General features: G+C 62.1%; 2 protein-coding genes across 5 annotated transcripts; one reads left to right on the forward strand and one right to left on the reverse strand.

Annotated features, from left to right (window-relative positions):
- Positions 1–127: 127 nt before the first annotated feature.
- TCFL5 (transcription factor like 5) lies at positions 128–14,520 on the forward strand. Of its 4 annotated transcripts, none has more exons than XM_044262703.1 (6): positions 128–876; positions 1,837–2,023; positions 2,275–2,437; positions 4,003–4,249; positions 6,032–6,173; positions 13,753–14,520. In XM_044262703.1, the coding sequence occupies exons 1-6, from the start codon at positions 143–145 to the stop codon at positions 13,873–13,875; spliced, it is 1,596 nt and encodes a 531-aa protein (XP_044118638.1). In that variant the 5' UTR covers positions 128–142; the 3' UTR covers positions 13,876–14,520. The 4 variants fall into 4 exon arrangements, with proteins under 4 accessions (XP_044118638.1, XP_044118639.1, XP_044118640.1 ...); XM_044262704.1 differs by having other exon boundaries at positions 4,006–4,249; XM_044262705.1 differs by lacking the exon at positions 13,753–14,520 and adding an exon at positions 8,390–8,893.
- Positions 14,521–14,616: 96 nt separating this feature from the next.
- Positions 14,617–27,472, reverse strand: COL9A3 (collagen type IX alpha 3 chain). Its single transcript, XM_044262572.1, has 25 exons — positions 27,452–27,472; positions 27,059–27,112; positions 26,671–26,712; positions 25,594–25,650; positions 25,190–25,243; positions 24,584–24,637; positions 23,965–24,018; positions 23,658–23,711; positions 23,201–23,254; positions 22,733–22,786; positions 22,059–22,112; positions 21,917–21,970; positions 21,730–21,774; positions 21,580–21,633; positions 21,353–21,406; positions 20,821–20,874; positions 20,630–20,701; positions 19,593–19,628; positions 19,106–19,150; positions 18,350–18,382; positions 18,081–18,227; positions 17,891–17,945; positions 17,308–17,490; positions 16,131–16,208; positions 14,617–15,301 (listed from the first exon to the last, which is right to left on the reverse strand). Exons 1-25 carry the CDS (start codon positions 27,470–27,472, stop codon positions 15,111–15,113), a joined length of 1,653 nt encoding a protein of 550 aa, XP_044118507.1. The 3' UTR covers positions 14,617–15,110.
- Between the last annotated feature and the right edge of the window lie 241 nt (positions 27,473–27,713).

Here is a 27,713-nt window from a genome sequence, read left to right on the forward strand (position 1 = left end):
GGGGTTTCCGTTGCGGGGCGGGGCGGCGCAGGCGCGCTGCGGGCCCAGCGGTTTCCCGCCCCCCAACGTCGCCCGGCGAGGCCGCGCCGCCCCGGTGCCCGCCGGCCCCCCGCCGCGCGCGCGCCCCGCCGTTGGCTCCGGCATGTCGGGCCCCGGGCCGCGGGAGCCGCCGCAGGCGGGCGGGCCGGCGGGCCCCGAGGGCGCGGACGCGGCGCCGGGCGAGGCGGGGCTGAGCTTCACGACCACCGACCTGAGCCTGGTGGAGATGACGGAGGTGGAGTACACGCAGCTGCAGCACATCCTCTACTCGCACATGGAGGCGGCGGCGGCCGACGGCGACCTCGACGCGCGCCTCAGCTCGGCCTTCCTGGCGGCCGCGGCGCCGGGCGCGGCGGCGGCGGGCGGCTTCGCGGCGGCGGCGGCGGGGGGCGCGGCGGCGGCGGCGGCAGCGGCGGCGGCGGCGGCGGCGGCGGCGGGGGGCGCGGCGCCCGTGTACCCGGTGCTGTGCCCGCCCGCGCTGGCCGACGGCGGCTTCGCGGGCGCGGCGCCCTGCCTGGGCCACGTCGACTTCCAGGAGCTGCGCATGATGCTGCTGAGCGAGGCGGGCGCCCCCCCCGCCGCCAACGCCGCCGCCGCCGCCGCCGCGCCCCCCGCCCCCGCCGAGAAGACGCCGGGCGCCGACGGCCCCGGGGCGGGCGCGCCGCGGCCCAAGGCGCCCGACGGCGGCGGCAAGGAGAACGCGGAGGGCGCGCCCGAGGCGCGGGCCAAGTCGGCCGTGCGCGTCCGCCTGGAGGACCGCTTCAACAGCCTCCCCGCCGAGCCGCCGGCCGCCCCGCGCGGCGCCGAGCCCCCCGAGCCCGGCGTGGCGCTCAACAAGTGGGTGTCCCTCCCCGCCGCCCTCCCGGGAGGCCGGGCGGGGGCGGGGCGCGGGCCCGCGGGCTGCACACGGCGAGGCCCCGTGGAGCGGCCGCCCGCCCGGCTGGGCCCGGGCTGGACGGGGTGACCCGGGAGCAGAGGCCGCCCGCCGCGCCGCAGCCTGGGTCTCCCCGCGGACGAGGCCGGGGCGGGTCTGGGTGTAGGTGGAGTCTCCGCGCCAGAGCGCCGGCAGGGCGGCCTCCTCCGGCCGGGTCTCCGCGGGGAGCACACGCGCTTGGGTCCGGGGCCCACCGGAAAGGTGGGCGCTCTGGGCAGGGGCCGGCCGCCCGTGCTGAGCGAGTGCGCAGCGCAGACCCCGCCGCCGCGCGTGCCAGCGTGCGCTGTGCGCCCCGCGTCTGCACCTGCGGGCCGGCGCCCCTTGCACCAGGTCTTCCACCCAAATGTCAGGAGAGGCCTGCCCCCCCCACCGCGACTCAGCTTAGGGGTGACTCCACACACGGGGCAGACTTGGTGGCAGGGAAGTGTCCCGATGACAGAACGCAGCTCCAGTCCCCCCACCAGGAAGCCAGCCCCTCCCTCGCGGCTCCCCTACTGAAGAGGAACTGCGCAGGGGTGGGGGGGTGGTCCTGGGCTTTCTGTCCCTCCCCACCCTGGGATTTTCCCCATTTTGTCCCTAGTCGCCAGATTTTGGAGAATGGCCAGAAAAAGAACAAGAGAGATTGGTCTCAGGTGACATCCAGCACCCTGGTCCTTCCAGGAAGAAGCTTGAGCTTGGCCACTGCCACGCCGCTTGAGCCTGGCTCTGTAGAGGTTTCCACGAGGAGGGGTGCTCATCCTGGCAGATGCCGGCTGTCTAGACGGCCTGCCGCTAGCTGGGAGAGCGTGCTGGGGGTCACAGCCTTTGGCCGCTTTCCTGCCCCATGGTCTTCACGCATCTCCGCGTCTCCTTTGTCTTGGCAGTTTGGTCACTCTTATCCGACATCCTTCCGAGTTCATGAACGTCCCTCTTCATCAGCAACAAAACAAATGCACAACGTTGGTAAAAAACAAAACCGCGGCGGCCGCCACCGCTTTGCAGTTTACATGCCCTCTGTTCACGGCGAACACTTGCCCTGGCTCGGGGGGCTCGAGCCTCTCACAGACGCAGGTAAGGGAGAGACTCGCCAGGGCTGCTCTTCTGTACCAGGTGGATTTTATTTTCACTAGGCCTGAAGGATTTTTCTTTCATTGAGCTTAATAGTCTTTAAAATCAAGGCCGTTCATGCGGTTTGGGAACATGTTAAAGTCCTGGATGTACGCAAAGTTCCTCAAATTCTACCGTCTTTGCCGTGGCTTCGGTTGGAGGGCATTTGGTTTGCGTGTGCGCTGGTAAACTTGCTGTCGCCTCATTTTTTCCAGGGTTCTGGGAACCCGTGTTCTGTACTCGAAGCTGCCAAGCATCAGGACATTGGATTGCCTCGAGCATTCTCTTTCTGTTACCAGCAGGAAATTGAATCCACTAAACAGACTTTGGGCAGTAGAAACAAAGCCTTGCCTGAGCAGGTTTGGATTAAAGTAGGAGGTAAGCCATAAAGCAGAGGGAGCCCCGTCCTGCTGGCCTCTTGGCCGAGGGTGGGGACGGCAAGACACCGAGTATAAACACGAAGTTGTCTTTTCTTTTTTAAAGATTTATCCTTATATTTGAGTGAGAGAGAGGGAGGGACCAAGCGCACGAGCAGGCTGAGAGGCAAGGGGAGAGAGAATCTCAGGCAGACCCCTGTTGAGCACAGAACCCGTGGCGGGGCTCGATCGCACGACCTGAGCCAAAATCGGGAGTCGGCCGCCAAACCGACTGAGCCACCCCGCGCCCCTCACGCGTCATATTTATGCTTTGGACGGAGTCGTTGAGTTTGAGGGCTGCTTTTCCTCACTGGTGATCTCCATAAACGGAAAAATGATAGACTTGCATAAATTCCGTTTCCTTCAAGTTGCTGAAAGCACTTAATAGTTGTGCTTTTGTTTTTTTGTTTCTTATTTTATATTTCGTGAGTGGGACAGGAGTCTGAAACCTGCTAAAAGCTTTAGGAGACAAGTCTACAGATGGGCAAAGGTTTCAGTTGGGAGCAAGAGGCCATAAGATGATTCAGAAAGTTTTAGAAAGAAACTGCTGAAGGCAGCTTGAACTTTGTTCACCTGGAGAGTGAGCTCTCAGCCCCTTTCTCCCTGCCAACAAAGTATTTTTCGACTTAACTTCCCGAGCTGATGGGGGCGGGGCGGGGGTGGAATGCTGCCTCCTCCCGGCAGTCGGGCGGGCGTTCTCCCTGTTCGGACTTTTTATGCAGAAGTAGGAGCTTCCATTTGCAGAGTGAAGGGTTGTTGGTGGCACAAACCACATACTAACTTCTTTGCTTCAGGAACAAGATAGTCCCAGCGCTGTGAACTCCCCGCCGTGTCTTCCTCGCAGGTCCCGATGTGAACGCTGTATGGAGGGACCCTTTGGCCACAGAGACTTAGGTTTCATTTGGCGTCTCGGGAATGCCTGTCACCGCACACAGGGGTTAGGTGCCGGCTGGCCTCGATGCGGTGGGGCTTGCTGTGTTCCCCTGGCACACATAAGAGCTGTGACGTGATTCCTCCTCCCAGGGGCGGAGTCGCTGGTCAACTGGGGGCACCCTGAGCCCTAGGGCACACAGGTCTTGTCCTCTTCTGAGCATGGGAGGTAGAGCACCTGCTGTCCCGCTAGAGGGACTGTATAAAAGAAAATCCTGGGGAGAAAATTTGTTTTTTCCATTCTGAACATCAGAAAAGTCAAACAACCTCTTGGTTTCCCTGTTCACAGACAGCAGCTAACACCTGTTGATAAATGAGGGGCTTCGGACAAGGTTCTGTGGATCACACGCTGCTCGGGGTGTTTTAATGTAGTTACAGATTTATGTTCAGTTTTGTGCTTTGGAGCTTGGAGCTTTGCGCGAACATCTTGTACCGGTTACCGTAGTGGGTCCGGCTCTTCCCGCTCAGTTCTGGGCGTCCTAAGCCCACTTGTGTGTCGTTCAGGTTTGAAAAATGCCACAAAATACATTCAGCATTAATGGGGACAAGTTAAGTAAAATAAAAAATTAAATGCCACTCTTTCCTTGTTTTGCAAAGAAGAAGCGCTATGTAAGCAAGCCGTAAGTAAGAGGAACCGGAGTAGAGCGCGCCAGCTGGACGCAGGTGGAGAACGAAGAGCCCTTGGAGAGATTCAGAACGTGGGCGAAGGCTCAACCTCCACGCAGGGCGCTTGGCCTCCCGCCGAGTCCTCGCAGGCAAACCTCGGGGAGCAGACCCAGAGCGGGCCCCAGGGAGGAAGGTCGCAGCGTAGGGAGAGGCACAACCGCATGGAAAGAGATAGAAGGTAACGCGTGTGCTTGCTTGTCGACACGCAGGCTTACTGCAGCTCCTGGCGACGTTGGGCAGCTTACTCCTGAAACAGTCGTTCAGTTCTTTCTAAACGTGTTCCCAGTGGAGACGAGCTGGCCGAGGAGATGCTGACTTGGTTCAGCTCGGTGGGCCGGGGTCCCCAGGGTCACCCCAGGTTTGATGATTCACTGGGAAGACTTAGAGCTGTGACCGATCGCAGAGAAAGGACGCAGCAAATTTAGCCAAGGTGCCTGGGGAGAAGTCCGGGAGCCAGACGCGAGCTCTTGGGTGTCGCCTCCGGACGCGCTCTGCTCCCTCGGCCCCTGGTCCTGAGGCCCGCGAGCTTCCCAGCGGGGAACGCTCGTGAGAGACTCGGTGCCCCAGGGTTTTATTGGCAGAGCGGGTCACGGGCACATTCCCTCCCTGGTGAGCCCCAGAAGGAGAGCCGGCGCTCAGCATGAACCGTATTGTTTGTACCAACATTTTAGGCACAGTTAGGCACCTCGCTAGTGGTGCCGGGAACCCTCCCGAGGCTGCGGTTCCCAGCAGCCGCCCGGCGCCGGCCGTGGGAGCGGGCCTCGGGAGATCGCTGCGCTGCACACCGGGGCACCCAGCTTTGCCTGTTTCTTTTAAGAATGTTGGGGAGGGAGGGGGTTAAAACTGTTTTTAGGTCATTTTATCTGCAGATTTTATTTAGAATTTTATTTAGATTTTACGTAGAACCAAAAGGTGGTTAATTTCTCTGTATTGCAGCTGGGTTTTTACTCGATGTTTCCGTAACATAATTAAGGTAGTTAACATAGTCATTGACGGGGAGTTCGCCCCAGTCTCCTTTCCGCAGCACGGGGCGAGGCAGGTATGCGGCTCCGGCTCCGGCTCCGGCGCTGACCTGAGGCAGTTTATTTCTTTTTAAGGGACATGTTACAGCTAGCTAGCCCGCCCGTGGTCCTTCTTAGACCTGCACACACGCACGCACGCACACGGGCACGTGCACACGGACACGCGCACACGCTCTATCAACCTGAAGGACGGCTGTGAGCTCCAAAGGGCTGCTTTCCCACCCTGACGTTTCGTCAGCGTTTCCTGGGTACCTGCCGTGGGAGGACCCTTCCCCGTGGGCGGGCAGCCTGCCGTCCCCTCGGGCACCACGCTGCCGGTTTGCTCCCTCTCACCTCCGTGCCTCGTCGGTGACATTGATCTGTCCCCTGCACGGACTGGAGATAAGCGTCTGCTGTTGTTTGCCTGACGAGATCCCTGCGTCCGCTCCCACGTGTGTACGTGGGAAGGTGGGCAGCAAGGGTTGCGCTCCGTCTGCTGCCCTGTGTCCGCGCGACGCCGAGTGTCCTCTGTGAGCGTTAATGTGGTCTGATTGTAAGGCCCGGTTGTGATTTAAGTTCTTTCTAAAATTCCCTCTAAAAAGACTGGGTTTCGGGGTCTTAGCAGGTGGGCGGTCCGTGGTCCTTCTGTGAGCCAGGGCCCCTTGGCGGTCAAAGCTGTGACGTGGCTGCGGATGAGGCCCTTGGAGAGGGAGGCACTTGGAGAGCAGAGTCGTGACTCTGAGTAAGGAACGATCTACCCAGGGAAAGAGCACACGCAATTTTGCTTCCCGTTTGGAGGGTTTGGCTCTGTCCTTGGTCTAGAGACTTGAACCTGGCCCTTGCTCCTGGCCCACGAGCAGGGCCGTCCCAGCGGAGTGCAGCCGAGTGCCAGGGGCCAGGCCAGGAGCAGTGGCCTGGCGCCTGCTTCTCGGCGTGATTACTTTGGATTTTGCCTGTAGGCGCAGGATCCGCATTTGCTGTGACGAGTTGAATCTTTTAGTCCCGTTCTGCAACGCGGAGACGGACAAGGCGACCACCCTGCAGTGGACCACGGCGTTCCTGAAGTACATTCAGGAAAGACACGGAGACGCTCTCAAAAAGGTCAGTAATGAGGGCGGGTGCAGTCTCAGAATGTTATAACCTACAAGTGATTTTTTGGTCCATTTTTCCCTAAGATACCCCCGACGGTCCGACGGTCCGAGGGTCCTTTGTTTCCTGGAATCCGTGTTGGATACTGAGTTCGCTTTGAACAAAAGCTCGTTAGTGTTGTAGCGTGTCACTTACGGACTGATGGTCCCAGCCTGGGTCGGTTCGCTGACCTGCGGCGTCTGCGTGACGGTCCGTGCTGTGGGCAGCGGACCGGATGGGGCTCGCCCCGGTTTCAGGCACCCGTTTCCCTATGACAGCTTCGCGAAGGGTTGAAGTGAGACGAGTTAGGCAGGAAGAGAGAGGCAGATAGCGTTCAACAGTCTGGAACCCACATGCATTCAGAAGGCGCGCAAGAGATTTTCTTCCATGGGCTGGGTGACCGGGGACAACATGGGGGCCCTGGGGCCCGAGCACCTGGACCTTGAGTGCAGCCAGAACCGCCTTGACCCTGTCTGTTTGGTCCCAGGGGCAATTCCAGCGAGCGAGTGCGGCTCCCGGCAGGGCCGATCGCGTGGTGTGAGCGGGAGGGAGCGCAGCCGCCCCTTCCTCGGGGGTCAGGTGGGAGAACGGGGCGCTCCCGGCATTGGCTTCACTGCTATGCCCTGGGGGGCACCTTGGCTCCCGGTGCCGGCCTTAGCGTGCTGGCGGTCAGGCTGAGCGCGGCTGAGGCCCTTGGGGGGCAAGCCCTGCGCACCCCAACGCTGCTCCCTGTCCAGGCCATCATGTGGCTTCTGTGGTCGCGGCGTCCTGCAGGGACCGAGCTGAGGTTGGCGTGTCGATGCGAAGCCTTTTCCAAAGAGCCTCCTGCGTGTGGATCGCACGGGGCAGGGCCCGCGGCTGTGCTTCCGTCCCCACTCTGTCTCCGCGGGTCGCCGTGGCATCGCCCGTGTGATCGCGTCTCAGAGCGGCATTTGCGTCCCGCTCCCTCCCAGTGGCTTACGGTGACCCTGCGGCTCGCGTTTGAGGTTACGTGTTCGAGGGAGGCTGTGAATTTTAATAAAATGATGCTCTTGTGCATTTTTTGTGAAGCTTTTTTTCTCGATTCCAGCCAGTTAGCGCAGCGTGATGGTGTTCGTGGCAGGTGTAGGACAGACGGGCACGTCCGGCCGCCGCCCGGAGGTCGACAGCACAGGCGTCCCCCTTCCTGCCCGTCCCGGCCCCCGCCGCCGCCCGTGCCCGCTCTGCTGGCCGTCTGTGTGCTCTGGAGTGCGGAGTCTGTTTCTTTGTTTTTCTTAAGGGATGAGGTATTTAATTAGGTTCTTTGTAAGAATTTAGAACGCCGCTTTGTGAGGGCCAAGTCTGTCTGGGAGAAAACACCGAGCGGCGGTGGCCGTGAACAGAGCAGTGGCTTTGCGCCACGGCAGAGGCCGGGCCCGCGGCTGTCCTCCTGGCCTCGCGCGTCCGCCGCCTCCAGCTTCTCTTCTCCGTGTCGACGCTCTCGCCCTCCGGTCTCTGGGTTCTGCAGATTCCCGCGGGAGGCGTCAGCGAGGCTCCGGGGATTTTCACGCTGCGGGTTTGGGCACGGGTGGCGGTGGCGAATTTCCGATGCGATCGACCGCGGAGCTCAGCTGAGGGCCAGAGGCGCAGGCCTAAGTGGCAAAGCCGGTGCGCGCGGCTGCAGGGAACCCGCCGTCTTGCCTCCGCATCCCCTGGCGAGCCCCAGCTCGGTGGTCCCCGGGGGATGCGGGCTCACGCCTGCTCACGCGCTCGCTGGGAGGTCACCCCCGCCCCCAGCTCAGCAGCGCGCAGGCTCATCTTAGGAGAAAGACCTCGGCGCTTCGCGAGGTTTACCTGTCGGGGCCCGACCGTCCTCGTCACTGCCGGCTGCATCTGCAACAGTTGCGCGAACCTTCCGTCTCTTTCCAGGCCTGGACTCAGCTGCCAAGTGCCTCGTCCGCTCGGGCCCTCCGGAATGCGCGGTGGATGGGGAGTGCCGAGGCGGGGATGGGCTTTCGGCCGCGTCGGCGTTTCCCCTTCTGGCACTTTCACCTGCAGGTTACCTTCTCCGCCTCGCCGCCGGCTCCCGCCTTCTCGGCTTTCCCGCCCGCCGTCTTCAAGACGGGACGAGAGTCCGTTTCTTGTTTGACTTCTCTCTTTTTCCCCTTGGCTGCCGCGTTTTCTTTCTTAAATTCCACGTGGGAGAGAAACCATACGACTCTGCTCCACAGAGTTCACTCGCACGATCCCCTCCAGTTCCGACCACGTCGATGCAAAAGCCGGTCTTCGTGTCCTGACGGCGGCGCCGTGGCCCCATCTTGCCCATCCGTGCAAGGGCGTCGCGGTCCCTGGCACAGCTCGCCTACGGCGGACGTCGCTGCTCTGGGCGCTCGGTGCGCGTCTCCCTTCGCGCCACCGCGTCCGCATCTTTGGGGGAAATACCCACAGTGCGATCGCTGGGTCGCAGGCCGCTCTCTTGTGAGCTTTCCGAGGGAGCTCCGTGCTGTTGTCCGGAGTGGCCGCACCAGCCTGCGTCCCCGCCGACGGTGCGGGAGGGTCCCCCTTTCTCCGCATCCTCGCCAGCATCCATCGTTCCTGACTGGTCAGTTCCAGCCGATCCGACCGGCGCAATGATGCTCCTGATGCCGGGTGATTTGAGCAGCTTTTCATGTGTCTGTTGCCACCCGGATGCCTTCTTTGGAGAAAAGCTTTTATATTTTTGAAGATGATTTGGGGCGCCTGGGTGGGCTCAGTCGTTAAGCCTCTGCCTTCAGCTCAGGTCATGATCCAAGGTCCTGGGATCGAGCCCCTCATCGGGCTCCCTGCTCAGCGGGGAGCCTGCTTCTCCCTCTCCAGCTCCCCCTGCTTGTGGTCCCTCTCACTGTGCCTCTCTCTGTGATAAATAAACAAAATCTTTTAAAAAAACCAAAAATGGAAATGATTTAACGTTTGGCCTGGTGTACCTGTTAGCGGTGAGTTATTAATATGATTCATCTGTATGTGATGACGGCACTCAGCTCACAACGGACCTGTTAACTGTCTTTGTATGTCCTCCGAGACCAGAGATGTGAAAACTCATGTCTTATATCTCATGTATAAACATGGCTTGGGTGGGCCCGGCAGGAGCAAAACCTCCCTGCGGAGACCTGGGACCAGCGCTGTGGCCAGGCACTGTCAGGCCACGGCCCTGGTCCCAGGTCTCACTGCCGGGCGCTCCCCGTGGGCTGGTCCTGCCCTTTCCGAGTTGGGGCGTCTGTGCCCTTGTCTCTCGGCGGCCGTGGGTGTCCCGGCTTCTGGTCTTATTCTGCTCTGTTGGCTTTTGTGGGAGGGCACACGGTAGTGTTTTTTCCCGTTGTAATTTGCTTGTATGTTGTTCTGAAAGCTTACCTTCTTTATTTTTTTGTAGTTTCAATCTTTCTGACATCTTGAGTTTAAAAGCTTTTGGTCTGTTTTTCACATTTATTTATTTCGTTTTCATAAGCGAAGATGGTCTGTATAAAGAAACAGTTTCTTGAAAGTTTGCTGAGACTTTCGTTGTGACCTCTTCTGTGGTCAGTTTTTAAAACGTCTGTATTTATTTGGAAAAAGCATGTATTGTCCATTTGGTGAGCTCTGCGTTTGTTAGGTTGGGACCATTAATAGTGCCTCAGACCCTTGCTCTCGGGACACCTGGGGGGCTCAGTGGGTTAAGCCTCTGCCTTCAGCTCAGGTCATGGTCTCAGGGTTCTGGGGTCGAGCCCCGCATCGGGCTCTCTGCTCCGCGGGGAGCCTGCTTCTCCCTCTGCCCCTGGCCCTGCTTGTGTTCTCGCGCGCTCTCTCTCTTTCCCTCCCTGTCAGATAAATAAATAAAAAGTTTTTAAAAAGAATCCTTTAAAAAACAAACAAACCAGACTCTTCCCGTCCTCTGTTGTCGGGCAGACCTGCTCCCAGAGGCCCGGCCCGGTTCCCCGTGCTCAGGTTGGTCTGCGCTCACAGGGCCCGCGTCGCCCGTAGCCTTCCTGGCGCGGCTCCTGGACGTGCGGTTGGAGCCATCGCTCTCTTCTCTCTTAAGAAATTTGCTTCCCAAGGCACCTGGGTGGCTCAGTCATTCAGCGTCTGCCTTCGGCTCAGGTCCTGATGCCACGGTCCTGGGATGGAGCCGATGTCGGGCTCCCTGCTCACTGGGGAGCCTGCTTCTCCCCCTGCCCCGCTTGTGTTCCCTCTCTCGCTGTGTGTCTCTGTCATAAATAAGTAAAGTCTTTAAAAAAAAGAAAGAAATTTGCTTTTTTTAAGTTTGGTTTTACTTATATCATCTCCACACCCACCTTGGGGCTCAAGGTCAAGAGTCACACATTCTTCCTGCTGAGCCAGCCAGGTGCCCGCAGAAGCCGCTCTTTCTATCAGGCGTTCTCCTATTTACAAACCTAATGTGCCTGTCAGCTTTGTCTAGACGTCACGTCAGGGTGTTCTGACTCGTAAAACTCCTAGAAACTCCGTCATTTCACTGAAACAGATGCTGGTAGAGAGGGTCGGACAGCGGCTGCCGGCTCGCCTCTGGCCCCGGTAAGGAGGTGCCGGGGCCCCGAGGAACCCAGCCCGCACCGCGGCGCCCCACTGCTGGCAGAAGTGCGCCCAGCCGGGTGGACGCCCGGCGCTCACCTTGTCGTGTGCACGGCGTTCCCGTAGTCTCGAGTACTTTCTTTGTCAGAAGTGACGGTTTCCTTCCTTGTGACTTTTACATTACTTTTTTATTATTCTCAGAGGTAAATTCTACCTTCTCATATATGGGCAAATATTTTCATTTTGGGCTTTTGAGTGTCAGGATATACATAGGAAATTGGCTCATCTTAGACCCTCAAGCCCTTTAAAGTTCAGGAAGAAAATAGATCTGAGCAGGTATAGCCCAAGTGCGGGTGGCAGGAAGCGCACTGCGGCCACCGCTGGTGGGCCTGGTGTTATCAGTGAGGCGCGGTACTCCTGCGTCCCTTGGTGGATGTGAATCCAGGAGGAACCCGCTACAGCCCAGCGACAAAGACAACATGATTCAAAACCAGCAAAGGATTTGAGTACCTTCTTCCAAAGAAGATAAACAAATGGCCCGTAGGTCTGTGAGCAGACGCTCAACATCCGTGATCGTCCGGGAAAGGCAGATCCAAACCACGGGGCTCTGCCGCATGCGCCCAGTGGGTGTGGCTGGCACGGACAGATGGACAGACAGACAGGTGGAATAGCAGGTCTCAGAGCGGAACACTGTGCAGCTGCTGTGGAAAATGGGGTGACAATTCTCAGAAAGTCAGAATTGCCAGATGGGCTGTTGGATTTGTGGGTGGGGATCCGGGTGGACACTTGTATGGGAATGTCCACAGCCGCCTGGACGTGGAGGCCCCAAATGTCCATCAGCAGAGGAGTGGGTGAGCACAGCATGTGCACCGACAGCAGAATGTGGTTTGGCCACGGCCCGGGTGCCCCCGAGGCTGCCGCTCACGGAAGGACAGCTTTTGTGCCAACCTCTCTGTGGTCCCAATTCGTACGCAGAAAGTGGGACATGGGGTGGGTGCTGGGGGAGGGCGACAGTCCGTGTCTCATGGGGACAGAGTGTCCGTGGGGGGGATGGTGAAAAGTCGGAAACCGTACTGATCACCTGGCACCGTGAAGGTAGTGCCACTGCGTAAAACCATTTAAAGTGGCTGAAATGGGGGCGCCTGGGTGGCTCGGTGGGTTGAGGCCTCTGCCTTCGGCTCGGGTCAGGATCCCAGGGTCCTGGGATCGAGCCCCGCGTCGGGCTCTCTGCTCGGCGGGGAGCCTGCTTCCCTCTCTCTCTCTGCCTGCCTCTCTGTCTACTTGTGATCCGTCTGTCAAATAAATAAATAAAATATTTTAAAAAAATAAATAAAGTGGCTGAAATGGAAAACTTCATGTTCTGTATTTTTTTACCATAATAGAAAATCTATAAATGTAAATTTAATTTTTAAGAATGTTATGCTTTAGGGGTGTCTGGGTGGCTCAGTGGGTTAAAGCCTCTGCCTTCAGCTCAGGTCGTGATCTCAGGGTCCCGGGATCGAGCCCCGCATCTGGCTCTCTGCTCCGCGGAGAGCCTGCCTCCCCCTGTCTCTGCCTGCCTCTCTGCCTACTTGTGACCTCTGTCAAATAAATAAATAAGATCTTAAAAGAAAAAAAAAAAGAATGTTATGCTTTAAAAAAAAAATTACAGAAACGTATCCATGCGCAGACACGGGGAGAGCAGAGCACAGAGCTCCAGTGTTCCTCGGACACAAGGGCGCGATGTCAGTACCCCCGCCCTGCGGCCCACGATGGGTGGTTTAAAGCCTTCCGCAGATCTCTCGGTTTCATTCTCAAGGGCATCTCTGCACGTAGACACGTGGTTAAAAAGCCACACCGCATCCAGACGCCCCAACGGGCTTGCAGCCGTCTCTGTGCTGCCCACTCCCTTGATTCAGGATCCAGATGCCGTCCAGCCGAACATTGGTTGGTGGTGCTCGACATCGCTGAGTACACAATGGTTTCCTCCTTTCCTCCCTGTCCTTTTTTAAAAGATTTTATTTATTTATTTGACAGAGATCACAAGTAGGCAGAGAGAGAGGAGGAAGCAGGCTCCCCACTGAGCAGAGAGCCCGATGCAGGACTCGATCCCAGGACCCAGGGATCATGACCTGAGCTGAAGGCAAAGGCTTTAACCCCCTGAGCCACCCAGGCGCCCTCCCCCCGCATCCTTTTTTGACTGAAGAGATGGAACCCTCCGTGCTGTAGCCTTTCCCGCCTTGTACATTGTGCGTACCCCGGTCCTTGTTTCCCAGCGGCTGATGAGATCAGGCCCTGTGCTTGCTCTCGCCTTCTTTTGTGAGCTTGGGGCTGCCCGGTGTGCTCAGGAAACGGCCAGTCTGGCCCTGCTGTGAAGCCCGGGACTTGTCTAAGTGCCTAGAGGCAGAGAGCAGGAGCAAGGGCCGCGGTGGACAGGGCTCCGCGGGAGCCAGCTTTCAGCTTCCAGAGCTGACCCCTGATGCCGGGCCCGCCGCTGGCCTCACTCCCGCCGTGTGCGCGGGGTAGTGACGGGCCCGGTGTCTAGTGGGTGATGGAAGTTCTGCAGGGGACGGCAGTGATGCGGGACAGCCGGCCCGGCAAACGCGTGCACCCGTGAGAATGGTTAAGTAGCGTGCAGTTGACTGTGTTAGAAAACATAAGTATAGGTGTTTGTTTTTAAGTAAAGAAGCCTTTTTAATATGGGTGGGTATTACGAGAATTATTGGAAAATTAATCGTAGGTGTAAATGTGACTCTGAGAAAAACGTTAGAATCCCTGTTTTCACCCCGCACACCCCTTACAAGAGGGGACGTGAGTTTGTGGATGACACGTTTCCATCTTTTGAAGTAGTTTAGGTCATAACTTCAACCTTTGGTGTATTTTTAATTTTTTGTAATCTTATTTATTCATCTTAAGTAATGTCTACACCCAGCATGGGCCTTGAACTCACGACCCGGGATCCGAGAGCTGCCCACCACCACTCGCTGAGCCGGACGGGCGTCCCCAGCCTTGTCTGTTTTGAGATAGTTTCTGAGTCCGTAAATTCACAGCATTAATGGTTCTTTCTCAACTTCAGGAATTCGAGAGTGTGTTTTGCGGTAAGACTGGCCGAAGGCTCAAGTTGACCAGACCAGACTCCTTGGCGGCCCGTCCTGCGCAGGAGAGCCTACAGAGCAGCCCGGCCATGGACGTCAAGTGACAGGAAGGGACCGCCAGTTCCGGCAGCGGCGGCGGCTGCCCGGGGCCCCCAGCGTCCGCGCGGCCCCGGAGCCCCAGCGATCTGGCTCTGGGGGACGTGAGTCCCGCTGAGGGGCCTCCATGGGGACGTCACAGCGCGTTTTGTAGAGATGTTTGTCTAGAACGAAATCCTTAGCCTTTCGTGTCCTCTTACACCATTTGGGGATGAAGACATGTTGACAATTAGCAAGAAACTTTTCAATTATCTGCCTGATTCCATCATGTTTTCTTAACATGATAACTTCAAAAATTAACATCCTTTGTAATTTCCTTAGTCTTCCAAGGTGCACCGCTTTTTACTTACCTTATTTACATTTTAAATATGCCCACTTAGCAATTGGAACAAGTTAAATTGTTCTTAATTAGAAGTAGTTTGGAAATTTTACTCCTTTGTTTCTCCCTCCCCCTGTGCTGACTTCCGGTGACATGGGCCCGTGTTCTGTGACGCGGTCCGTGTCCAGCCTTGTCGCTGGACATTTTCCAGAGACTCCCTTTGAAGCCACTTTTGCCCGTAAAGGAGATGTTGTCACCGTGGATTCCTTCAATGCCCTCATTTTCATATTCAGAGTCATTACTTGGTGTGTAATAAACTAGTGTTTGGAACTGAGGTTTTCACACGAGTGGCTTTATTTATCACAACAGATAATAGTGGGTTTTCTCGCGGTACAGACTCACCTTCAAGAAACATTTACTCGGAGGCAGTTTGCACACGAAAGAAGCAGGTAAATCAGACCAGACCATGTGGAGGGGGTGCCGTACATGAAACCCTTTATTTGTTAGACTGGGGTCGCTTGGGTCCGTCTGCCTTCTTACTGGGATTCGCTCTCAGTCCTCACACGAGTGTGGTGCGGACAGGCGGCCGTTCCAGGCCTCCGCGTGCATGTGCCCCGTCCCCCTCTCAGGGCTGGGGTCCAGCTGGCGCACCTGGGCCTGTGTCTGAGGTGCGCGGTGACCGCTGACGGGCCGTTGTAAATGCGCTAGGGACGGCTCCGGACAACGGGTCGACGAAGGACACTCTCAGGGACTAAGTGTCCTGTCGCTGCCGTTGAGGACACGAGGGGAGGCCAGGAGGGCCGTGAGGGCCGTCTGGATGACATGTGTCGCCGCCCCCCGCCCCCAGAGCGCTGCGGCTCCTCGCGTCCTTCCGGGGCTCCCCGCTGGCGTCGGCACTGGCTTCTCGCTTCCTCTGGTTTTGTTTTAGGAACTTCTAGAACCTGACTTCTCCCCGCCGCCTCCCATCACGGCTCCTTGGCAGGCTGAGGTGTCACAGATGCCAGGGGTTCCCTGAGCACCGACAGCACCGGGGAGGCCAGGATCACCTGGAGGCCCGGGCTCGCCGTGGGCCCCGTCTCGGCCGTCTTTGCTGACGCCAGGCACACCCTGCGGTCCTGGAGACGCAGCAGGAAGGTGAGTGTAGACCTAAGCCTAGAACAGCCACTGAGCCTCCCGCCCCTCGCCCTTCTGTGTGGGGCTTATTTAAGACTGTGCGGGGGGCAGGGGGGAGAACGAGGGCAGAGGATGAGGCGGGGAGGAGGTGGGGCCCGGGGCCTGTCCCCAGTGCCTCGGCTCAGACCGGAGCAGGGCTCCCGGGGAGCTGAGGGAAGAGAGCCGAGCCGGGGGTGGGGCTGCAGGGCTGCCTGGTGAGTGGGGACAGGTGACAGTCAGCATGGCCTGCGCGGGAGCCCTGTGGGGCGTGCGCCTTGGGGATGGGCCCCCTGGGTAGGTGGAGCAGGATAGGGCAGCTGGGGGCGGGGGGCACGGAGCAGGGGTGCGGCCTCAAGGGCCGGCGGAGGAGAGGCCTGGGTGCTCAGGGAGGACTGGAACGTGGTCTCCGCCCGGCCCACGGTGTGGGGGCGCATGGAAGGCTGTGCGAGGGGACTCAGGTGTCCTGTGAGGCTGGCCCGGGCTGCATCGCGGGGCCGGGGGGCTCCTCATTGGACACTAAACCTCAGGATACATGTGGGCCAACTCGGAGGGAATTCTGGAATGTGACCGCCCCGGACGCCAGCCTGCTCTCGCCCAGCGGAAACCGACCGTGACGAGACCTGCCCAGACCCGGTGTCGCTCCGACGGGTCGGTCTGACAGTTCCTGGCAGTTCCCGACCATCTGAGATGGCTTCGCCCAGAGAAAGACATCGTGACACGCGTTCCCCACCCAGGTGCAACCCCGGGCCAAGTCCCAGCGCCCTGGGAAAGCTGCCGGTGACCGGCACTCACCTCGCAGCCCCTGGTCCCCAGCCGGCCCGTCCAGTCCCGCGCCCGCCGCGCCTTTGTCTCCTCTGTCTCCCGGAGCCCCTGTCGGAAAGCACCGGACACGTGAGGACCCGGCTGGGGTTCGAGGGGGGACCCACCAGCGTGTCACCCGCCTTCTGACGGGCAGGGCTCCGCCTGCTGAGTGTTCTCCTGAAGTGAAAACACTCAGAGAAGCAACACGCCCCCCGGGAGTGAGGGCGATGGAGGCCTGTTCGCGAGGGTGTTCGTAGCAGGCCAGAAGGCCTTCAGATCCCTGCTCGGAGCAACCTGCGGCCTGCTGGATGCCTGCTGCTGGATGCCTACTGCTGGAGGACAGCAGGGCCTCGCGCCCCGAGCCGGCACCGGAGACGCTCAGAGCCTGCAGCCGTCCTGCGGCCGCGCCAAACCGTGGGACCGTGACCTCGGGACCGTGACCTCGGGATGGACACCGCATCTGCGAAGATGTGTTTGTCTCCAGGGCGGAAACTGTTCAGCCTTGGAGTTTCTCGAATACAAGGGCAGCAGCCCTGCTCATCCTGGAAGGGCCGGACTTGCAGTAAACTTTGTCTCACCAAGGAAGAGAGGAAATCACAGTTAAGTTTCTCTCAGAAACGGTTTTCTTATGCTTTTTCTTAGAAACAGAACTCCTGGATCAGTAAGCGGGCGCGGACCGGAATGCCGAGCTCTAAGTCCAGAACTGGGGCCGGGCGGCCCGGTGGCGGGAGGCGGGTGGGATGCGGTGCACACTCGGACAGGAGTGCGTGTTAAAGGCCGTTTTGGAAAAGCCCAGTGTCCACGAGTTCCCACTCGTGTCATCCACGAGGCCCGGTCCATGGGGAGGGCGTCCGCGGCTGCGGCTCGGCGGGGACCTGCACGGACCCTGTCAGCAACGGGGCCCAGCCATGAGGCCATGCGGTTTCTGCACTGCACCTCCCAGCGCTTAGGACGGAGTTCTGTGTGATTGTTGCCTTTTACAACAGAAGCGCTCGCGTGCGCCAGTTTTTCAGGGGCGGATGCAGTTAAGCGTGAACAGGCTCCTGCTGTTCCTCCCTCACATTTTGTCTGCCCCCGCCCCCGACCGCTGTTCTGATGGTGTCCGTGGGGCCCGCGGCATGAAGAAGGGGTTAACCGGGCTGCACAGAGGTCGGCGCGGCCCACTCACCTCTGGGCCCCGGGTCTCCCAGCTCTCCGGTGGGACCACGGTATCCAGGGGGCCCTCGGGCACCAGGGTGGCCGATGGAGCCCGGGGGTCCTGGGGGACCTGGGGGCCCCGCTGGACCAGGCCGGCCTGCAGATCCGGGTGCTAAAGGCTTCCTCAGGTGGGCGGCTAACTGTGCGATTTGTTCTTTTGGAAAAACAAAGATGCAAGCGCTTACTCGAGGAGGATCAGCAAAGGCCGCCCGCCAAGGCAGAAAAGATCGAGGCCCCTAACTCTCTTCGGGGCGCAGCCCTGATACTGCTCCCTCTCCCGCGTGCCCAGGAGGAGGTGCTCATTTTGGGAGGAGTCCTTACAAATCCTCTGGCGCAAAGTGGCCAAGAGCTGGCCACTTCGTCCGTGAAGGCTGGAAGGCGCAGGTCTCCGTCCCTGCTGCCGGCGACCCAGACATCTAGACCCGCCCCCCGTGCCCCTGCCTGTGCGGAAGCCGGGGGAGGGAGCCCCCGCCGGGCTCAGATGGAGACTAGCCGCCCCCCAGGGAGGAGAGAGGTGGAGGAGGCCGGGGTGCGCAGGGGTGGAGGGCACTCACCACCGAGCATCCCTCCGCACAGCTCCCGGATGTGCTGTTCGCTGGCTTCTCGCCCCTGAAATTCACCCCGTCAGTGCGGCTGCAGACTGGGGGCAGCCGGCTCCCTTAGACGCGGCCCCCCGCCCCACATCAGTCTCGGAAAAGTGACCAAGGCCGGCGAACACCACCCTCAACAGAGGGAAAGACGTACCGGGACTCCGGGCTTCCCGGTGATGCCAGGCAGGCCTTGTACTCCTGGGAAGCCCACGGGGCCGGGCGGGCCTGGGAGGCCCTCGACGCCACTGGTGCCGTTGGGACCCTGGATGCCCTTTGGGCCCAGCTCCCCTCGACTGCCGGACTAGAGGAAACAGGACGAGGCAGGCCGGAGTGCGCAGCGGCCAGCAGCTGCTGCCCCACCCCCACAGGCCGGCCCGGCGTCTCCTTTGGACTTGGTTGCTGGAACAGCTGGCGGCCACTTACCTCTCCTTTGGGTCCGACCGCACCACCGGGACCCTGCAAGAGAGCGGTTGTCCACTGCGCTGTTAGCCGGCGGGCATTCGCTTCCAAAGGGCAGGGCTAGTGCGGGCCGGCGCGGGGCGGGGGCAGGTGGGGAACCGCCAAGAGACCACCCTTGGGGCTGCCTCAGGACGTGAAGCGGCCACTTCCTTTCACCGTCCGGAGTAGTTCTTCTCTGGCTGGGATTGTGTTCTACGCACGGACGTTTTTGTGACTTATTTTCCTAACGAGGGTTTTTGGTAGCCGCCCGGCACGGCTCGTTACACGTATTTACTTTGTTCCCCGTCTCCAGCGTCACCTCGCTCTAGTAACGGGCGTCTGGACCTCTCTGTGCCTACAGTCCCCTTCTCCAACCGCGTCCTCTGGAAGCTTCCCAGCTGCACGTGCGGAGGGCCGTGGTCCCCACCGAGGGGCTCCTAGCAGGCAGGCACGGCTGCCCCCATCAGGTTGACAGGGCTGGGGGCCGGGGCCGGGGCCGGGGCGGGGGGCCAAGGCCGGGGTCCGGCTGGTCAGAGTTGTCCAGGAATTCCGCAGAAGGACCCGTGCGTGCGCGCGCACATGCAGCCGAGCTTGTCCTGGCTACAGCCACGGGGCCCGCAGCCTCAGCGTCCCTGGGGCTCCCCGCGCTGCCCAGAGCTGCGGACTGCACCCCCACCCCGCAAATGCGACTAATTTATTCTCAGCTGTTGACAAAAGCGAGGCCGATTTAATCCCACTCACCAGCTCTCCTTTGTCCCCAGGAAAGCCATCGGAACCTGCGACGCCCTGAAACCACACGCCCCAAGGTCAGAGAGCGGCTTTCCAAGCTCGGGCGCCAGTCCCCAAGCCCTAGGCCCAGGGTCGGATGCCAATGACTGCACAGACCGGCAGGACACACGGTCCCTCTCTTGCCAAGCAGCATCTCAGGGTGCTGTTGCTTACTCTAGGCCCTCAACCAGTACGAAGAGGGCCAGGAGTCCCCAGAGGTCACAGGCCCGGCCCCTGAGCCTGTCCTGAGAGAGTGCGCCTTCTACAGACAGTCCTGGGGCCCAGACTCCACTCCCCACTTACAAGGCCCCATTCCCAGAAGGTCAGCGGAAACACCCCCTCCCTGTGAGCTGGGGCTGGGTGTCCAGAGCGGTCCCCTCTGCTCAGAAGGCATGAGGGAGAGCAGCTAATGAAGGAGGGAGGGAAAAAGAAGGGACCTGAGCCCTGGGCGTCCACTCACCTGGTCTCCCTTAGGGCCGGCGGCTCCTCCTGGGCCCTGGCACAGAGAAGGGCAGTGTTAGAGGGAGCTCGGGGATCCCTGAGGCGGCCCCCTCCAAGCTGCGGAGCACGGCGGGGCTGGGAAAGCAGGCCCTCCCCAGGTGTGTTTCCCGTCCGTGGCAGTGTTCTGTGCATGCCCATCTCTGGAATCTTCCAGAAAAACGGTCTTGGGGGCCCCGGAGCATCGCATCCACGGTGCTGTGACTGTGTCACAGGCCTCCTCGAATCTGGCATCCCTCCCAGTACCATGGGCCGTGCGCGGGTCATTGCCCATGTGAACTGCTGCGTCCCAGCGCTCAGGGCTCGTGTTCGTCACCTTCCCAGCGGACCCTGAGACGAGGGACGGGTCTGGAGGAACTGCCAGGATTGCTCACAAAACATGGAAATAAAGATTGTCCATCTGCTCCAACAGCAGCAGAGTGAGAACTTGCCCGAGGGGCAGAGATGAGGCCGCCCGACGACAATGGAGGCCAAGGGCAGCGAGGGGCGGGAAGATTCAGGCAAAGCCGGTGGGCACAGCCCCCGGGGAGGCCCCAGCCCGGTTGGCGAGCCCCAGACACCTGGGATTTCCTGCCTGGAGGCTGATGAAGGGCCCCTGGTCCGGCCACAGGCCCGTGGTTTCTGTGCCCCCCGCCCCTGCCTCCCCCTGCAGCTCCTCGGCCTCCCGCCTGCGGTGAAGTCTGGCGGCCAGCCGGCCATCGTGGGACCCTGAGCTCACATCTGAGGAGGGCTCCAGGCTGCCCTGACCATCCCCAGACGACAGGGACCCTACAGCGAACGTCCCGACAGGCACAGGGCCCCCAGGACGGTCAGAAGCAGTGAGGCCTAATGGTGCCTAGAGCCGGGGCTTCGCTTATCTAAAGTGCGTCAAGCAATCCTCAAAAACCCAAAACATGAAGCCCTGGGCCTCCCCTGGACTCCACGGGGATCCGCCAGCAGCGGGCAGGTCCACCGCGTGGGTCCTCGGGATGGAGAATGGGGGCGGGGACAGCCACTCACCCGGTCACCGGTGCCACCTCGAAGGCCCTGGGGGCCCGGCAGGCCAGGGTCTCCCATGCTGCCCTTCTGGCCCTACAGACAAGGACCAGCCTGTCAGCACCCACAGGGGAGCCTGGCGGGGACAGCGCCCCCCGCCCAGCAGGCCCCCCTGGGCTCACTGGGCATAAAGCCTGGCCCCAAACCTCACCCACCTGGAAGCCTCGGATACCAGGGGCTCCAGGAGGGCCTTGTGGGCCCAGAGCCCCCTGAAAGAGAAGGGGAAGGAGTGAGTCCCGCTCCGCTTGCCCCGGGGACGCTGGGCATCAGGCCCGGAGGCTGCGGACAGACGTGGGAGCCCTCTTGGCGGCGGGGGGGGGGGGGCAGTTGGGGTTGTAGAGCTTGGCCTTCCCCTCCGCTGCCACGCCTCAGTCTTGGGACCCAGGTACCCACAACCAGGGCTGTGGGGCCGGCGTCCTCATGATCCCTCTGTCCGTCTATGGAGGGGATGGGAGGGGAGGGCAGCATCTTGTGGAGCCGAGACCAGGCCGCTGACCTCGGCCAGGTGTGGCGACTTAGTCCCTCGGCCCAGAGGTCCCCAGCTGGGCTTGGCCCTCACTGTCTTTCGGCTTTCACGGGGTCAGCCCACGGGTGCACCCAGAAGGCCTCCCCGGCCTGCACAGAAACCTGGTCACGTGGTGTTGCCGCGGCACCCTTCCCCTGGGCCACCCTGCGTCCCTCACTCACCGCTGAGCCCCTGTGGCCAGCTTCCCCACGCTCCCCAGGCACGCCAACGTCTCCCTGCACAAGGAGAAGGGGAGCGCCGGTGTCCCCGGAATCCGTGGACTTGGGGGGTGGGGACGGGTGGGGAGGGGGTGGGGACGGGTGGGGGAGGGGTGGGGACGGGTGGGGGAGGGGTGGGGACGGGTGGGGGAGGGGTGGGGACGGGTGGGGGAGGAGGTAGGAGGACTTACCGGGACCCCGGGCTCTCCTGAGGGGCCGGCCTCTCCCAGCTCGCCAGCTCGGCCCTGCACAGGACACGAGATCCCTGAGTGCCCACACGGCCCCTCCGTCCCCGCCCGGTGCTGCCCCCGCCCACCCACCAGGACAAAGAAGCCACATACCAGTTCTCCCTTCTCGCCCTTGGACCCTGCTCGTCCCGGGAGGCCCTGCACGAGTCAGAGGTCAGGGCTGCCGAACCCGCAGCAGAGCACCCCAAAGAGGGCCGGTTCCCCTGCACAAGCCCCTGCTTGGGGGCCCAGGGGCGTGGACCCCCATCTCAGGAACAGCGAAGGAAGCCCGTGCTCTCACCGGCAGCCCGTTGGGACCCTTCTCTCCTGGGGCACCATTGCGACCAGACTCTCCCTGCGGGAGATCGGGGACCGGCTGCTGAGGCCCAGGAAGCCGAATCCCGCAGACCCCCCGCCCCGCAGGCCACCGGCCCGACACCAACCTTCTCACCGTCGAGTCCCGGCACACCGTCGCGGCCGTCCTTGCCTGGCACACCCTGGGGACGGGGGACGGGGTGAGGCCTGCTGTGCCCCTCGTTCCCCCTCCTCCCCAGTCCCCGCACTGTGTCAGCAGACCCCAGGCCGCCCCGCCCCACGCGGTGACCTGGGCAGCCCTCAGACTGCAGCCGAGGGCGGCTGGTGCATGGCAAGGGGCCAAGGACAGTGTGAAGGGTCCCACACGCTGCCACCCACATCCCCGCAGGGACACTGCCCCATGGCCTGGGTCACAGGTGATGGAACAGGCTTGGGAGCCAGGAGGAGAGCACACGGCCTCCCTCATGTGCCCTCCCTTCATCCTGCTTTCCCCGAGAAGGAGGCCGGAGGAGCGTCCGGGGGGCCTGTCCTCGCGGGCTGGGGTCAGGAGGGGACGGGAGGGGGGTCAGGCCTGGGCTGAGCGCCCGAGAACCCTCAGAACCCTCCTGGCTCCAGGCCAGGACAGCACGGGGCACGCAAGACCCTCCACCTGGCCCCCATGCCACGAAGACACCAGGGGTGCCCCGTCGTTGAAGGAGAGGGATTCTCCGGGGGATGGGGTGGGGGTGGTCGGGGCAGCAACGCCATGCTCCGTGCAGGGACCCAGCCTCCGCCCAGCGCCAGGGTGGCCGTGGGTACTCACCGGCTCTCCACCCGGGCCTGCTACCCCAGGGACGCCTTTGGGACCAGGCCTGCCCTAAAAGACACACAATTGGCTACATTTTGGGGGGAGTCTGAGAAAGCTCCTCCCGGGTGCCACCCCTCAATCCCAGGCAGGCTCGCGTCAGGGACTGTGGACTCCGGGGCCTGAGTGCTCAGGGCTGGGGGACGGCCCCACTGGCCCAGCCCGACAGCAGGGGAAAGGCCTGTGGATCCAGGACCCAGCCTCGCATCCCATGTTCACGTCGGCCGCCAGACACGAGCTCATTAGAGCTCCCTGGAGAACTGCCCAGGACCCCGCGGGCCAGGCCGAGCTGCTACCCAGAGATGCACCACCCCCAGGAAAGGGCAGCCCCCCCCCCCGGCATGTGTCATCTGGGCGTCCCCCCCCCCACCGCCCCCCAGATCAGGGTTTTTGGAGGAAGGAGCCAGAGAAGCTAGATTTACTTACAAGGTCACCCTTGGGGCCACGGAAACCCTCAGGGCCCCTCTCGCCTCTGTCACCCTGAAACGACGGGGCGAGGAGGGTGGGGGGTGGGGGAACAGAAAGTTAACAGCTCGAGCAGGTTGGAGAGCCGCCCTGCGGGGAGACTGACCAGGCCGGGCCCCAGAAGTGGTTAGAAGAGCAGGTGCTGCCAAGGACCACGGGGGCCAGAGGGGCCAACTGCATCCCGTGAGTGTCCGGACAGAAGGGTACCAGCTCTTCCAGCACACTCGACCCACCCCCCAGGTGTGCCCACTGCCACTGCTCAGGTGTGCCCAGGGCTATGGGCCCATGAGAGGACTCAGTCCTGGGAAGGGCCAGCCCAGCGCAGTCCAGTGGGACTGGGGGAGGCACCGGCGTGCGGAGGAGGAGGAGGAGAGGGACGGAGAGCCCTGGCTGCTCTCCACCCCAGATGCACACATACCACTCTCCCCGGGGCTCCTGGGATCCCTGGCGGCCCTCGGAATCCAATGGGACCCTGTGAGGGAGAGCGGGGGTATCTGGGCCTCTTGTCTGAAGCCTGGCCAGCGTCCCTCCGAGGACCTGGCTCCATCCAGAAAGATCTCGGCTCCAGCAGCCCCAACCAGACAGCCCCCAGCAGGCCCCTCCTCACTGGCCACCCAGAGGCCCAACCCTCTTCCCCCCATCTTCCAGGGCCTCCCCCCAGCCCCTCCCCTCCTGAAGGTGGCCTCCCACAACAGCCTGGGCTGATCTGAGATGGCCAGACTTACCCGATCCCCTGGGGGTCCGGCTGGCCCTGGCAGGCCCCGAAGTCCCCGAGGTCCCTGTGGGGAGAGAGCTGGGAAGGCAGGGCTTGGGCCAGCAGCCTCTGCCCCCACCCCATGATTGCATACCCCCTGGGTGCCACTGAGGGCCCTATAGTCTTCCCTAGGAGCACCTGACCTCAGGCAAGATGGAGGAGGTGGTGGGCAAGATGGAGGAGGAGGGGGCCACAGGTGAAGGGGGTGGTGCAGGGCCACAGGTGGGCAAGATGGAGGGGGTGGGCAAGATGGAGGAGGAAGGGGCCACAGGTGAAGGGGGTGGTGCAGGGCCACAGGTGGGCAAGATGGAGGGGGTGGGCAAGATGGAGGAGGAGGGGGCCACAGGTGAAGGGGGTGGTGCAGGGCCACAGGCCCTGGAAGGGGGACAGGGGAAGGGGAAGGGGCCACAGGTTGGAGGAGATGGGGCCACAGGCCCAGGGGAGGGGGCCTGGGACTTGCAGCCTGGTAGACACAGGACCTGGCCGGTTCCCTGCACAGGGACCTGGCGGACGGTCCCCTGCAGCCCTAGGCAGTCCAAGGGGCTCCGGTCCCACCTCCTCACCCCTGTCCAGCTCCTCCCCCTCCTCACCTGCTGCCCCACAGTGCCTGGGATGCCAGCAGGCCCAGGGGGGCCAGGATCGCCCTGCAGTTGAGATAAAGGGGTATGAGCAAGATCAGCCCAGGCTCTTGCGGCACCTCTCCAAGCCCACTGCCCACCCCCAAGCCCACGCTGTTGGGGCCATCGCCCCACTCACAGCCTCCTGAGGCTACTGACCCTCCACCAGAGAGGCCCCCAGGCTTTCCCAGATGCCCCTGCCTGGCTGGCGTGGGCCCTTCTGCCGCCCATGCAGTGGCCTCTCTGGCTAGAGATGCTGCCAGCCTCCCTGGAGCCACGGGAGCGGCCGCAGGGGCAGGGCAGGAGCCTCCAGGAGACACTTCTCCATCCACCTGGGGGAGGGGGCGCCTGAGCTCAGGGAACCACGTGAGACTGGGCAGGCAGGGGTGTGTCCCGGGACCCTGGCCCAGCTCGCCTGGCTCTGACCAGCTGGGCCCCACACAGGCCTTGTACACGGTGCACCCCAGATGCAGCCAGTACTCTCTCCCTCACCCCCACCATCCATGGGGGCCTGCCCAGACCGCAGCCCCGGCCGAGCACCCTTCTCTCCAGCCACCACCCCCCAGGGCCCTCATTCACCTTCTCGCCGTCCTTGCCGACCTCTCCTTGCTCGCCTTTGTAGCCGGTGGGTCCCTGAAAGCCAGCGGTGGGCGGCAAGTCACAGCCCACCCCCTGTGGCCCTGAACAGGGCCTGCATGGCCGCCAGCCCAGGTGGGCAAACTGAGGCCTGGTCAAGAGGGGCAGGGCTTCCCAGTCCTGGTGGCCACACCAGTGCCCACTGGTTACCACTGTGGAACGGGGGGTGCGGACAGAGCGAGGCCCCCAGGCTGGGCCGGAAGTCGGCCCTCCTTTTCTTCTGGAAGAACTGGCAGACTTTCTGGACCCCTGTGTCCCCCCAAGTCCCCTAGGGATCTCAATTGGACCAGGCTGCCTCCTCCTATGGGGCATGGAAGGGGCTCAGTCACCCTGTGGCCGCTGCTCACCTTGAACCCCGGCATTCCTGGGGGGCCGGGGGGGCCGGGAGGGCAGATGGCTGGGCACTGTTGGAAGACAGAGCAGTCAGAGCCCTGGTCCACACAGCCCTGGACCTGACCGAGTTCAGTGCCCAGGGGCCCTCGGAGGGGCTGTTCCACCAAGCAAAAGGGACCACAGGCCACACCCGGGCCTCCTGGGACCGCAGACAGGGTCTCATTCAGTGTGGGTGCGGGGTGCAGGGAGGCCTGCCGGGAGCCGGCCTCGGCGGTCTGGCCCCTCGGCCTCCTGCTCAGAGCTGTCCCCCCTTTCTTAGCGGACATCCAGCTACAGTGGCTACCGGCTTCACAAAGGGGCCTGAGTCCTGTGCTCCCTGTGGGCAATTTCAGGCCGGGCTTCTCCTCCGTGCACAGGTGTCCTGCAGGCGCACTTGGGATGTCCACACCCAGGGGTATTGTGAAGCCCTGGGACGGCACGGGGTTTTCTAGATCATTCCACAGCTGATCCGGCACAGACCCGGTGCCATCCATCTCTGCCCTTGCTGCTCCTGCCGGGCCCTTCCCCGGATTCTGGACAATCTCCCTCTGGGATACCAGCTGGTCAAGCGCTCTGGACCCTAGGTGGGGCAGCTTCCTTCAGGAGCCCAAGACCTCTGTATGCCAGCCAGACGCTGAACCGTCCACCAACAGCCACGCGCCGTGGAGAAGGACCCGGGGCCACCCCGGACGTGCTTCTCTGCTTCCGGGAGTGACACACCTCCGAGATGGAGAGAAAAGGGAGTCCCAGGCACTAGCCCAGGGCATTCTGTGCTGGGGACACCCTGTGTCCGTGCCAGCCAGGGTGGGAGACACTGGCCACATGTGGCTGGGCACTCCGGATGTGGCCGCACCACAGAGGCCCAGGCCCATTTACAATCCCTTCTCCCTCAGCCCAGATTCGTGCGGCCAGGGTGCAGGGAGGCTGTGCCCAGAGCCAGCGCCGCCCGCACAGGCCGCACCCCGACCCTCCTGTGGGTGGGGAACAGGCCACTCTCCGCATGGGTCCCCAAGGCACCCCAGCCCCCTTCAGAGATGGCTGTGAACGCCTACCTGAAGGTCGGTGGCGCCTTCAGGGAGGACCCCCGGGTGACCCTGGAACACAAAGACAGCTGACTTTGAAGCTGCCCCCCACCCCCAGCCCCTATAGGCCTGCCAGGGGGCTCAGGCCCTGCCTCTCCCACAGTGGCCAGTGCTGGGCACTCACAAGGACAGATACCAGCTGCCTTTGGGGCGGAACGGTCGCCAGGCCCGAGCCCTGCCCATCCCCACGTCAACTGACCCAGCCGCCACAGCCCTGGGCTTCACGCACATCCAGAGAGTGGACGGGAGTTATAGGGCATGGATTTGGGGCTGAGGGCCCCGGAGGGGGCAGGAGAGTCAAGCCCACTGTGCCTGGCACTTCCCCCAAGAAGCTCTGAGGCCCCTGCCCCATACTTACGGGGGGTCCTGGAGGTCCCGGGGGGCCAGGGAGGCCGGGTAGTCCAGAGGGTCCCTGGGGGTAGGGGGTACGACGTCAGGTGGAGCAGTACCAGCCCCTGCCTGAAGGGAGGTAACCAGCTACTTCCAGAGAGAAGCCTCCCTCCCCTGTGCCCTTCCGGGGACGCTCCCACTCTGCCAGCGTCGCCCCACCCTGGCCTGGTGCTGGTGTCCAAGGTGCGTCCCAAGGCCCAGTCTCTCCTTGTCCCTGAAGGTCAATCAGGGCTTCTATCAGGCCACAGAGAAAGGAAAAGGGGGGGAGAGGAGGAGGGGGAGGGAAGGGCAGGAGAAAGGGGGCGAAGCAGGCAGGGCCCCTGCTCTAAGCAATGGGGCAAGGTCAGGGGCAGCCACTCACCGGGGGGCCCCGGAGACCCATTCCACCTGGGACGCCACTCTCTCCTGCTTCTCCCTGGGGCGGGGGGAAGGGAGAGAAACCCAGGGGTCTGCACCCGCAGAGCTCTGAGGACCCCGCACAGTGCTGGTCTGCCCCCTCGGAACAGGAACCCAGGCAGCCTGTCAGGCAGCTGCCCCTAAGGAGGACCAGAGCCGCAGCCCTGGTTTGGGACCTGGCAGCCAGCTTAGCCCTGGGTGCTGTTGGCTTGCTGGGGGCTGGGGTG

The sequence above is a fragment of the Neovison vison genome, chromosome 8 (assembly GCF_020171115.1).
Source record: "Neovison vison isolate M4711 chromosome 8, ASM_NN_V1, whole genome shotgun sequence".
Taxonomy (NCBI): domain Eukaryota; kingdom Metazoa; phylum Chordata; class Mammalia; order Carnivora; family Mustelidae; genus Neogale; species Neogale vison.

Excerpts from the sequence above, each read along its gene's own strand:
- TCFL5 (XM_044262703.1), top strand. The coding sequence starts at position 143 with ATGTCGGGCCCCGGGCCGCGGGAGCCGCCGCAGGCGGGCGGGCCGGCG. Across the intron at positions 2,438-4,002 it reads GGTTTGGATTAAAGTAGGAG|AAGAAGCGCTATGTAAGCAA; the intron begins GTAAGCCATAAA and ends TGTTTTGCAAAG. Across the intron at positions 4,250-6,031 it reads CGCATGGAAAGAGATAGAAG|GCGCAGGATCCGCATTTGCT; the intron begins GTAACGCGTGTG and ends TTTTGCCTGTAG.
- COL9A3 (XM_044262572.1), bottom strand. The coding sequence starts at position 27,472 with ATGGGTCTCCGGGGCCCCCCG. Across the intron at positions 24,019-24,583 it reads CAGGCACTGTGGGGCAGCAG|GGACCTCGGGGACTTCGGGG; the intron begins GTGAGGAGGGGG and ends CTCTCCCCACAG. Across the intron at positions 17,946-18,080 it reads CCGGGAAGCCCGGAGTCCCG|GGGCGAGAAGCCAGCGAACA; the intron begins GTACGTCTTTCC and ends GGTGAATTTCAG.